Raw genomic sequence first — 12,165 nt, 5'->3', positions numbered from 1 at the left:
TATAACCTTGATAACACTTTGTGGTGGGTGGGCTTCAAACTAGAGTGGGCCATGCTGGAGAGAGTGAGAAATCAGTGTTTACATCTCTTTCCATCCTAGCTCTTGCCTCACATCACCAGGAATTATCTCAAACAAGGCTATATGGAAAAGACTGGTCCAAAGGTATGTTTTGGGCAGGGAGGATGGGGGGAGCTAGCATCTTGGGGGAGAGAGGCTTGGGAAGCATTTAGGGGAGGTAGGAGGGAGGCACCTCTCTAAATCAGTTTGCCCTGGGTCTCTTTGATGAAGAGTCCTGGTGAAGGCACCTCTATTCCCCTCCAAAACCAGTGTTATCTGAACTTTCCAAGTCAAAGTGAGAAGCTGGACACATTCCTTAAACTCAGCCTAATTATTAACAGCGAGCATTTATATAGCCCTTTAAGGATTGCAAAACGTTTTACAAATAGAATTTCATTTTGTCCTCACAACAACTTGAAGACAGGGGCTATTATTATCCCTGTTTTACAAATGAGGAAACTGAGGCAGGCAGAGGATAAATGTTTTACCCAGAGTTTATAAAACTAGTGTCTGAGGTCAAATTTGAACACAGGGCTTCTAAACTCTAGGTGGAACACTCTATCTACCTTATCATCTAGTTGACACCCTTCCTCTCCACCCTAATGTCTGGGCAATCACAAGTAAACAATAAAATCTCTTCAGTGATATCAATTGGTCAACAAGTATTTATTAAGACCTACTCTGAGCCAGATAGTGTGTGATACAAAGACCAAAATGAAATTCTCCCTGCCCTCAAGCAACTCACATTCAATTTCAGGGAAACAAAATGCGCAAACACATTACTATATGCAAAATAAATAGAAGATAATTTTGAAGAAACACTGCTCATGCAGAAGTAGAGAAAAAACATAGCTCCTACCCCATTCTACAGTTAGATTAGACCAGCGTCAGACTGGTTTATTTCCAAGCAACTAAAAACAGGGAGTCCAATGTATTCAGATTTAGAGCCCACAGGCTTAGTGATAATAACTCACACTTATAAAAACCTTTGAGGTTTGTGTAGCACTGTACAGTACATTATCTCATTTGATCCTCATGGCCTCCCGGTGAAGCCAAAGCTATTATTCCCATTTTACAGAGAAGGATACTGAGGCTCATTGAGATCAAGGGGTCATAGAGCTAGTAAGAGTCAGAAGCAGGTCTTTCTCACTCTATGTCCACTCCACCACACTGCCCGAATACACTTATGCTAGATGTAAAGACTAACTTGTACACATACACATGTAAAGGTGCATACCTACAGGCTCACACACAACTCTTTTTCTTTCCTTTGTGCTTGGCGACCCTGTATCTGGTTCACAGAGGGAACAAAACAGGCTCCTCAGACTCTTTTTTTGACTGTCCCTATGACTCAGAGCCACTATGTCATCCCCAGACCCAAAGCCTACATGCTAGAATGGGTTGGGGCCTGAGTTGGTTTCTGTTCAAGGCCTAGATTTTTGTCCTCCTGAGCAGTTAACATGTCTGGTTTTCTGGGCTTCCTTTTTTCTGAGACGTCTTGCCCACAGCCTGAGAAAGGGAAATGTCTGTTTCCTGATGAGAGGGTTACCTACTGGCTGCTAGACCACAGCTCAGAAAGAGAGAGAGGTGCTTGGCGGGGATGGCAGAAGTGAGTGTATGGTGGTGGCTCCATTTTCTTTTAAAAATTTTTTCAGTCAACAAAAATCTGCCTTCTCTCCCTCCCACCCCCACTGAGAAAGAAATAAAACAAAACCCCTGTTTCAAATATGTATAATTAAGCAAAACAAATTCGCATATTGCCCATGTATATCTGTACTGAGTATATCACCTCTGGTGAGTAGCAGGTTTCATCATGAGCCCTCTGCAGTCATGGTTGGTCATTGTTTTAATAAGGGTTGATAAATCTTTCAAATTCATTTGTCTTGTAGAATAAATTGTTCTCCTGATTTTGCACATCTCACTCTGCATCAGTTCACACAAGTCTTCTTTGGTTTCTCTAAAACCATCCCTGTCAACATTTCTTACAGCTAGGATAGAGTGCCAGGTCTGGAGTCAAGAAGGCCTAAGTTCAAATCCAGCCTCAGGCACTCTCTGGCTATGTGATTCTGGGTAAATTACTTAACTCTGCTTCAGTCCTCATTTGTAAAATGATCTGAAGAAGGAAATGGCAAATCACTCCAGTGTCTTTGCCAAGAGAACTCCAAATGGGGTCACAAAGAGTCAGACCTGGCTGAAATGCCTGAATGACAACAACAGTAGTATTCCATAACATTCATATACTACAACTTGTTCAATCATCCCCCAACTGATGTAGATATCCTCTCTGTTTCCAGTTCTTTGCCAATACAAAAATAGTTGTTGTAAATACTTTTATACATCTGGGTTCTTTTCCTCTCTCTTTGATCTCTTTGGGCTTTAGTCCTAGTAGGGGTATCACTGGGTCAAAGGATACGTACAGTTTAATAACTTTTGGAGCACATTTTCAGATTAGTTTCCAGAAAGACTGAACCAGTTTATAGTTCTCCAAATAATGCATTAATGTATTCATTTTCCCATAGTCTCTCCAGCATTTGTCATTTTTCTTGTTGGTCAAGGAGTCTATATTTTCTTTTCTTTTTTTTTTTAATAATTATTTTATTTGTTTTCAGTGTTCTATAATCACCTCCATATATCTTAGATTTTTTTACCCTCCCTCTCTGTCTTTCTTCCCTCCCTCCCCACTTCCTCCCCAAGACAGCTTGCAATCTTATATAGGTTCTACACATACATTCCTATTAAATACAATTTCACCTTAGTCATGTTGAATAGAAGAGTTAAAATGAATGGAAGAAACCATAAAACAAAACAAAACATAACACACAAAAAAAATAGTCTGCTTCATTCTGCCATCCAATTCCATAGTTCTTTCTCTGGATGTGGAAAATATTTTGCCTCAAAAGTCCATTGGGAATTTTTTAGGTCCTTGCATTGCTATGAAGGACTAAGTCTACTAGAAAAATTCCTCACACACTGTGGTTGTTGCTGTGTATAAAGTTCTCCTGGTTCAGCTCCTTTCACTCAACATCAGTTCATATAAGTCCTTCCAGACCTCTCTGAAGTCTTCCTGTTCATCATTTCTTATAGCACAATAGTAATCCATTACATTCGTACAGCACAGCTTGTTTGGTCATTCCCCAATTGATGGACATCCCTTTGATTTCCAGTTTTTGGCCACCCCAAAGAGAGCTGCTGTAAATATTTTTGTACATATGGGACCCTTTCCCATTTTTATGATCTCTTTGGCATACAGTCCTAGAAGTGATATTGCTGGGTCAAAGGGTATGCACGTTTTTGTAGCTCTTTGGGCATAGTTCCAAATGGTTCTCCAGAATGGTTGGATCAGCTCACAGCTCCACCAACAATGAATTAGTGTTCCAACTCTCCCACATCTTCTCCAACATTTATCATTTTCCTGTTTTGTCATGTTAGCCATTCTGATAGGTGTGATGTGGTACCTCAGAGTTGTTTTGATTTGCATCTCTAATCAATAGTCATTTAGAGCATTTTTTCATATGATTGTAGATAGCTTTAATTTCTTCCTCTGAAAAATGCCTGTTCATATCCTTTGACCATTTATCAACTGGAAAATGACTTGTATTCTTGTACATTTGAAGGAATCTACATTTTCAGGGCCTGAGGAGACCCATCAGGGAGAGGACATGATTGAGGGGAGCCATAGGTTCCCCAACTCATGGGAAAAACAGAGATAGAAAAGAATGGGCATGGCTATCAGCTTAGTTGTGTTTCTCTACAAATCCTTTTTAAACTCCCTTCCCCTTCCCCTCCCATGAATGGCCTTTTGCTATCTTAGGAGAGTAAAAGAGCAAAGTCAAGTGAAGGAACCATGTTGCCATGAATGAATATGGGAAAACTCCCAGGAATAAGGGCTGATTTCTTCCCAACTTTCCACCATCATAGTCTAAGGAAAGTTCTTGATAGTAGGGACTGCTCCATCTTTTGTATTTGCATCCTTAACACCTAGCCTAGTGCCTGGCACATAGTAGGCACTTAACAAATGTTTGTTGATTGATTAATTGGAGGGAGGGGTTGTAGGATGGGTATAGCAGAAAAGGCAATGGAGTTGCAGTCAGACACCTGGGTTCAAATCCTCTCTTTCATTTATAACCTATTGACTTGGGGCAAGTCAGTTTCCCTCACAATGCCTCATTTTCCTCATCTGTAAAAGGAGCTAGATTCTGTCTCATAAGTTCCCTTCTGGCTCTAAATCTATGATCCTATAGTTCTTCTAGAAGTGAAGGAGGGATAATCTATACTGTTTTCCTAGGAGGTGTTTGGAGGGGAAAAGAAGCATCAGTATCCAAGACCCCTGAACACTTTTCCCATTGACACTCTAGAAAAATACGTAGCCCATTTGGGGGACTGGCATTCTATATGGATTTAGTCCGTGTCTGGTTTCTGACTTTTAGTCTTGGGAGATACCCCATTACCCCGTCCGATGTGGTAAAGAGGTTCATTTTTCTCTCTCTGACTATATACCTGTCTCCTTCTTGTAGCAGAGAGAGGCATTTAAGAAACGATGGTTTGCTCTTGACCCTCAGGAGAGGAGGCTGCTGTATTACAAGAACCCATTGGTAAGAGACAGTTGTATTGACTAAAAGGGAGCCCCAGTCCCCAAAGGGAAGTGTGGAGTCTAGTGTGGACAATAACTGTAATTAACATAGAGAATGCTAGTTTAATAATGGACACAGAAACACTTCAGGGAGTTATCCCATTCAGCCCTCTGTCTTAGGGTAGAAGTGCTCCTGAATTATCTAAGACCAATGGACAGACCCATTCTTGGTTGTTCATTGTAGGGTCAAATGTTTCTTTCCTCCAGGAAGGGCTTCTCTATATCTAACCTAAATCTTTCCTGCTACAGCTAACGAGCCTGTTTGTTTTTTGTAGTTGTTGCCATCGGAACCTCTGGCATTAATTGTTCTCTGGTTCAAGGATTCTCAACTTTTTTCAGTTTCTAGACTCTGGTTTTCAGCTAACTTTCTCATTTCCCCATTCAATATGAAAAGAAATAAATTCTATACTTTCCTATATACCTGCAGAGAAAAATATTAATTTTCCTAAAGAAACCTTTATTTGGTACAAAACATTTTATGGCTTCATCATGTTGTTCTCCCTCTCATCTACAATGTCCTCCCACCCACTAATACCCTAATTTTAGGATAGTCCTCACACTCCCTTGACAAACCTTTGGTATTCCCTGGAGGTCCTATACTCCAGGTTAGGAACCCTTGTCCTGGAAGCAAATGATTCATTTTCCAAATCTTCACCTTACCCATCAACAGAGAAATTAGCCATTCTTCTACCGGGGGCAAATCCAAATTCAGCTGAGGAGGATAAGGAGGAGAGACTTTGAACCTTGGCACATAAGACCCTATGGGTGGGAGAGACTCCTCACACTATTCTGTGAGAGGGGAACACATCCCCTAGGACACTGTTTGGTTACTACTGGGGAACCCAGCAGAGAGGGATGTGGTCTCTAGGACTAATTATTTATGCTAATGACATGCTAAGATTGGTAGTTCCTATATGATAAAGGTGCCCAAGGGCTCTCAGTGTCCTCTGGGAAGAAAACAGAAACAAAAAGTCTCACTTGTTGCATCCTAGTGATGGTTTCACTTCTGCTTGATCACCTTTTGGGTCTCCTAGCAAAAAATCTCCAGAAGACCCTTAAGTCCCTTGGGAAAAGAGGAAGAAGATACACTCTAGGCGAGAGTCCTCGCTGGGACCACAGTAATGCTGGGCAACGATGGTTGGCTCAGTGTCAGAGCAGCTGTTTACCATCAATTCCCTCCCCACCTGCTATTCTCCTTCCAGGATGCATTTGAGCAGGGTCAGGTTTTCATCGGGAGCAAGGAGCATGGCTACGAGATCTATGCTGAACTCCCAAAGGGAATCCGGGGGAACCGCTGGAAGGCTGGCATCACTATCATCACCCCAGAGAGAAGATTTGTCTTTGCCTGTCCCAATGAGAAGGAACAGAAGGAATGGCTGGAGAGTTTGCAGCATGTCTTGGCCCTCCCCATGACTGCCCTCAATCCTCATGGTAAGATCCCCACAAAATCGTAGAGCTGGAAGGGGCCCTAGAAACCATCTGGTCCAATCTCCCCATTTTACAAGTGGAGAAACTGAGAGCCAGGGAAGTGAAATTACTTGTTCAAAGTCACACAGCCAACAAAATGTTCTGTTTGGTTTTTTCCTTAGGCAAAGGTAGAGAGTAGGGTGATGAATTTCTTTCCAGCCACCTGGGGATGTTCCCAGGATGCCAGGACACTGAACAAGGTCAGGGTCTCTATCATCACTGCTATGCCTCCTGCTCTCCCTGAAAAGTGCACACAGTACAGGTCCCACCCCTCCAGAGGAGTCAATGCTGCTAACTCTGAAGGAATGCCACCACTATAGACTAGAAACTGGCTGTTGGTCCCGGACTTTTCCAATCCACCAAATATCTAATAGAGGGAAGATTCAGCCCTTTTCTCATGAGAAAAATGTGGGCCTCCTTGCTGAATTATTTATTATTAGTTGGGGCCCTGCACCCGCTGGGCCACCCCTGGGACTTTTCAGAGTACACAGGAAGGGAAGTCTATTTTTAGCCTCAGTTCTTTTCTGTTCCTGTCAGCAAGTCCCTTCCCCCCTGGCCCCTTCTCCCTTGATTACTCTCCTCACCCTCCCCAACTTGAACCACTTTTACTCTTTCCCTGCCTGACCACTGGGCTATAACTCAGTAGAAAGAGGGACTCCCAATAGCTTTCTTTCTCTTGTCTCTCCTCTTCCTCCTCCTTCTCTGTCTCTGTCTCTCTCTGTCTCTCTGTCTCTGTCTTTCTCTCCCTCTCCCTCTCACCACCTGGCCATCTAGGGATAACTGAGGGGTGGACCCATTGTGGGAAAAGTAATTCAATAATTGTCATAAAAAAAATAATAAAAAACCAAAAAATGGCTCTTTTACAGATGTAGATACTGTTTCACCCCCTGCATCCCCTTATGGTCTTTAAGCCTCACTTTCCTCCTTTCTAACGTGGTTTTGGGGAGGCAGTGTGGTGTTAGGATTGGGTTATCTCAAAAATGCCTTTTACTTCTAAATTTTATGAGAAAAACACATCGTAGAGAATCTCAGAACAGGAAGAGATCTAGAGATGGGATCTGCTGCTCCCCAGCCTCAGGCAGGACCCTGTGAAATCCCAGAAGGATGAGAATTGTTTTTGTGTTTAAAAATACTAGAAGAAAGAGAAAAATACGCTCCCCGGTTTTCCCATCCCCCAGCCCTCCTTCCAGTGTCTTGCAATCTTTGTGGTCAGGAAGTCCTTTTTTAGGTCTAACTTAAGTCCCTCCAGCAGCTGTAGCACTACCCAAAGTACCGAAGTTCCTCTTTTAATCCCTTTGCACCCAAACCCAAAGCCTAGGGGCCCCTGGAACTATAGGACCCTCCTTTGGCCAGAGCCCAAAGAAATTTGGTTTGGAAAAAAAAGCAGGCTTTGAAAATGACCCGACACTGCCCTCTGGAGGCGCTTGGGCCTCCACCACGGGCAGTGGGCTTGGCCTGAACAAGCACAAATTAATTTCAACCATCAAAGCAATGTGACTTTTGACATCAGTGGGGCGTGACATGGAGGCTGGAATTTTCTGGATTAAAGATAGTAGATAAAATTTTTTCTTTTTTTTCTTTCCCTCTTTTTTTATTTGCTGTCCTTCCTTTCTATTTTTTTATATTTTATTCTTTACCCTACCCTCTTTGCCTTCGTTTTCTTTCTTTTTTTCTTTTTCTATTTTTCCCTGTCCTCTCTCATTCCTTTCTTCCTTTTCTTTCTTTTTCTCTTTTTGTTTTTCTGTTTATCCCTGTATCCCTGTCTTCCCTGTCTTTGTTTCTCCCTCTATCTCCTCTTTTCCTTTATCTTCCTTTCTTTCTTTTTCTCTGTCTCCCTCTTCCTCTCCTTTCTCTCTCCCTCTCTTCTCTTCTTTCCACCTCTCTGTTTCTCCTTCTCTCTTCCTTTCCATGTTTGTCTCCTTTTCTCTTTCTCCGTCCCTCCATTTCTTTTTCTCTTTCCTCTCTTTTTCTTTCTCTCTGTTTCTCTCCACCTCTCTTCCTCTCTTTTTTCTTCTCTCTCCCTATCTCCCCTTATTTCCATCTCTCTTTCGCTCTTTCTGCCTTTACAGCTTTTTCCCTTTCCCCTCTCCCTCCCTTTCTTTCTCTCTTTCCTCTTTTCTTTTTTTCTTTCTCTCCCCACTCTCTCAATTTCTCTCTTTCTCTCTCTCTGTTTCTCTCTTCTCCCTTTCTCTTTCCTTCTGTCTCACTAGTGGTAGTTCTACTTTGCCACAGTCATTTCTATATACAAGATCCCCATTATTCTCTCTTTTCCTTCTGTTGCAGCAACAGCAGCCACTGGACAGAGGTGACAAGGACTTCGCTGACTTGCTCAATTCTCACCATGTTTAACTTTGACTTTGACCTGTCAGGTGGTCACTTCAGGAAGGAGAAGTTCACTTTTGGGGCATAACCTCTGTCTGTAGCAGGAAGGACTAGAAGAAGACAAACTGTGGTCAGTGGTTTTCTTGTCTCAGGCTTTGCTCTAGATGGAAATCAGACAAGACAAAAGGCAAGACAGCAGTTAAACCCAATTCATGCGCAAGTCAAGACATCACCTTTGTGGTCTTCTCAAATGAAGGATGAACAGCTATAACAGATGAAAATTTGCTCTGCCTCCCAATACTTCCCCTTGGGTGTTTCCTCACCATTCTTTCCCTTGGTCTCTGTAAATCTTGATGGTGACTGAGTAGATTTCTTCCCTTTACCAGTTAAGTGGCAGAGACTCTAAGGACAATAAGAACATAAGTAATGCCAGAATCCAATCCCGCAATGATTGCCACATCTAAGAAGCAGGAAACTAGCTGAAAACAGCACACCATCCCCCCACTCCCCACCTTGCAGGGCTACAAACTCTTTCCTTGATGCCTGAACCTCTGGGGCTTATGTTTCTTCTGTCCCAGACAAAATCAGAAACCTGTCTGGTGCTCTCCTGTCCTGCTTAGAGATCTTCAGTAAACTTGAGGGATCTCTCTTGCCATCTACAGTCTTCATTATCCAGGGCAGAAGAGAGTCTCACCAGTTGAGCATTGTCTTCCTCCTTCCTCCTCCTTCTGAAAGCACATTTGTTAAGCAGATATTTGCACATAGCATTGGGCTATGGAGGATACCATACAGAATAAGTAGATAATGGGATTGTAGAATAAGTTGAGTTATAGAATAAGTTGGATACTATGCAGAAAAATTTTGAGGGCACAGCTCACTTGGTACCATGAAGGCATGGAGAACAATGATGCTAAGAGAGTGGAGTGCTTGCTGGCTGCAGAGAATCTGGACCCTGAATCCATAAAAAAATCAAGAGTAGATAACATTTAATTATATTTTGCAGGCACACTTTAAAATTGTCTCAGATCACTCAAATACATGCTAAGTGATAGCAGCAGTTGTGGGTGTCCAGGGGATTTCAAAACTGATGATATCACAGCACATCTAACATCTGCTGAAAATAGAACAGATAAAAGCATAACTAGAATGGGGAGATTGGGATTTTTCCCTAGGGCATCAAAATTTAGAGCGTGCCAGTTACACTTGAAGTTCTTCAGGAGGTGAAACCAGCTAGTCTTAGCATCTAGTTAGTAAGATTAATTAGTTAAAATGGGAAGCCACCAGATTGTGTTTTCCCCACCAGTACCCACATACATGAGGTGAGACTCTTCCCTTCTGGTGCATTATACTGATTCCTTCAGCGGGAGCTTACCCTGATCCTCCTGAGGTCTCCACCCTGGGTTTCTGATTCTCCCACATATACATAGGGTGGTGTATCCACAGAACCTTGTGTCCCAAGGTCTTTCCTCCTCCCCAACAACTGAATTTATCTTAAATAGATGGATTTAGGTTCAATTTTCTGCGGCTTCCCAAGATGCAAAAACAGCCACTTTGGACTGTGGCCGAGGTCATAGATCAAATGCACAAGCTGCCTCTAGGTGTAATGAAAACCTCACTTCACTTTACTCTTTGAAGCTAGGAGATTCTGGAAGACTAGATCACGTTCTCCAGAGGGGGGAGTGCTGCCCTCAACAAAATTTCTTACTTAGCAGCCTTCCCGTTGTAGCCTTCTTAGGTTTGGAAGTGAAGGAAGGAAGAGACTCAGAGGATGCTGGAAAATGCTTCCTTGAACAACTGAGTCAGTTTTTCATTTTCGATTTTCAGTGTCTGCCAGGGGGGTAGGGTGGGCCATGTGTGGCTCAGTGTGCAGTCTTTGGTTTTTGTTCACATAGAAAGACACAATAAATATTTATTGAACTAACTACCAGGATCCTGAGAGTTAAATAAGGCAAACTAAGTAAATGGCACCTTATTTCATCTAATGACATAATATGTCACTCTTTGCAAACCTTGTAAGGTCTCAGATTTTGAGTTGAAAGGATCCTTAGCAGCCACCTCCTCTAATTCATTATGCAGCTAAGGAAATTAAGGGACTGATCCAAGGTCTCACAGGTAATGGGGAAGAGGCTTGGGATACAAACCCAGCCTTTATGACTCCAAACCCAGCCCCCCTTTTACTGCATCACACCATCTCCTTAAAGTGGTGTATGTTAAATGTGAGCCATTATTTAATGTAACACCATGGGAAACATGGGGGAGGCTCCCAAACACTTCCATAAGCAAATACAAAAAAATTAAAAAACTCCCTTCATAACTACTCCCCCCCCCCATTTTACAGCCTTACACCTTATTCCCTGTCTCATCCTGTGCCCACCAGTGACGCTGACCTCATTGTTCTCACTCAAAGTAGCCCGTCTGTCTCTCAGCTTTGGGTATTTTGACTGACTGTATCTCCCAGGCCTAGAATACTTTTCCTTCTGACTTCCCCTCCCAGTTTCCCCAGCTTCCTGCAAGTCTCAGCTAAAATCTGACTTTCTTTTAGAAGCCTTTACTGATTTACCTTAATTCTAGTGCCTTCCCTTTGTCGATTATTTTCAATCTGTCTTGTTCATAGCTTGTTTGCACATAGTTATTTGCATGTTGTCTCCCCATGAGACTGAATTCCTTAAGAGTAGACACTGTCTTTTGCCTTTCTTTGTATCCCCAGAGTTTAGTACAGTGCCCAGCACACAGTAGTCCTTTAATAAATGCTTGGTGACTGGCTGACTGGGGCAGGGCAGGGAAGCTATCACAAACAAATTAGAGAATTCTTACCTTTATTTTAAAATATTTTCCCCCACTTGATAGTATTTTTGTCCAATTACATATAAAGATAGTTTTCAACATTTACTTTTATAAGATTTTGAGTTCCAATTTTTTTCTCCCTTCCTCCTGTCTCTCCCCTTTCACTCCTCCCCAAGACTGCAAGCAATCAATCTGAGAATTTTTAAAGCTGAAAGGAAATTTAGAGATTCTTCATATAAACCCTTAATTTGTTAGAGGAGGAAATAATAGTAATTATTTCTCTAGTTCATTAAGCCCTTCATTGGAGTGTAGGGTGACCCAGCTCATGAAGGAGAAACCAAATTAGAGAGAAACTGATCAGGGTACCCACATTGGTAAAGGGGGCTCATACCTCACAATCAGGTCACATTCTCAGCTGACCTTTCTGCTCCTCCTCTACTATGAAGTGATTGGGAGATGCTGAGGAGTTCTAGCCCACCTCCTTATTAAATGTCCATCAATTAGGGTTGAGTTTCATTTGTCAGGAAAATTCCCTGTCAGAAGGAACACATCTGAATTAAGGTGTTTCAGTTTCCCTTTCACATCTTTGATTACTCAATCATTGATCATTAACTTAATTATTGGCTGTGACCTATTTAATAAATCAATTCTTATTACCCAGAACGTTTGTCTCTCGGAATTTTTCTCACCACAAGATTGTCTACAGTGATTTTAAATAGTTAATATTCATGTATAGTCCATATAGGGAGGTAAAGTTTACTAAATTTCTTATTATTTCTCACTCATGTTTACCTTTCTATGCTTCTCTTGAGTCTTATATTTGAATGTCAGATTTTCTATTTAGCTTTTGTCTTTTCATCAGGATAGCCTTAAAGTAAATTATTCATGGTGGTAATCCTAGTTTC

General features: G+C 42.0%; 1 protein-coding gene and 1 long non-coding RNA gene across 7 annotated transcripts in view; one reads left to right on the top strand and one right to left on the bottom strand.

Annotated features, from left to right (window-relative positions):
* The window catches only part of ADAP2 (ArfGAP with dual PH domains 2), a 36,847-nt gene extending 24,924 nt beyond the window's left edge, over nucleotides 1-11,923 (top strand). For 2 of the 6 annotated variants that reach the window (XM_072644986.1, XM_072644983.1), the window contains 4 exons: nucleotides 100-162; nucleotides 4,572-4,649; nucleotides 5,890-6,118; nucleotides 8,438-11,923. In XM_072644986.1, the coding sequence (XP_072501087.1) occupies nucleotides 100-162; nucleotides 4,572-4,649; nucleotides 5,890-6,118; nucleotides 8,438-8,463 (396 nt within the window). In that variant the 3' untranslated portion in view covers nucleotides 8,464-11,923. The remainder of the gene's footprint in view (nucleotides 1-99; nucleotides 163-4,571; nucleotides 4,650-5,889; nucleotides 6,119-8,437) is intronic. The other 4 variants (XM_072644988.1, XM_072644985.1, XM_072644984.1 and 1 more) reach the window with 3 other exon arrangements.
* Nucleotides 7,119-8,878, bottom strand: LOC140527793 (uncharacterized). Its single transcript, XR_011974922.1, has 2 exons — nucleotides 8,800-8,878; nucleotides 7,119-8,636 (listed from the first exon to the last, which is right to left on the bottom strand). It is a non-coding gene; the product is annotated as an uncharacterized lncRNA (long non-coding RNA).
* Nucleotides 11,924-12,165: the final 242 nt, after the last annotated feature.

Source organism: Notamacropus eugenii, chromosome 2, assembly GCF_028372415.1.
Source record: "Notamacropus eugenii isolate mMacEug1 chromosome 2, mMacEug1.pri_v2, whole genome shotgun sequence".
Classification (NCBI taxonomy): Eukaryota; Metazoa; Chordata; class Mammalia; order Diprotodontia; family Macropodidae; genus Notamacropus; species Notamacropus eugenii.
Note: the sequence above shows the minus strand (reverse complement) of the source record. Positions and strands in the feature narration are given on the sequence as shown.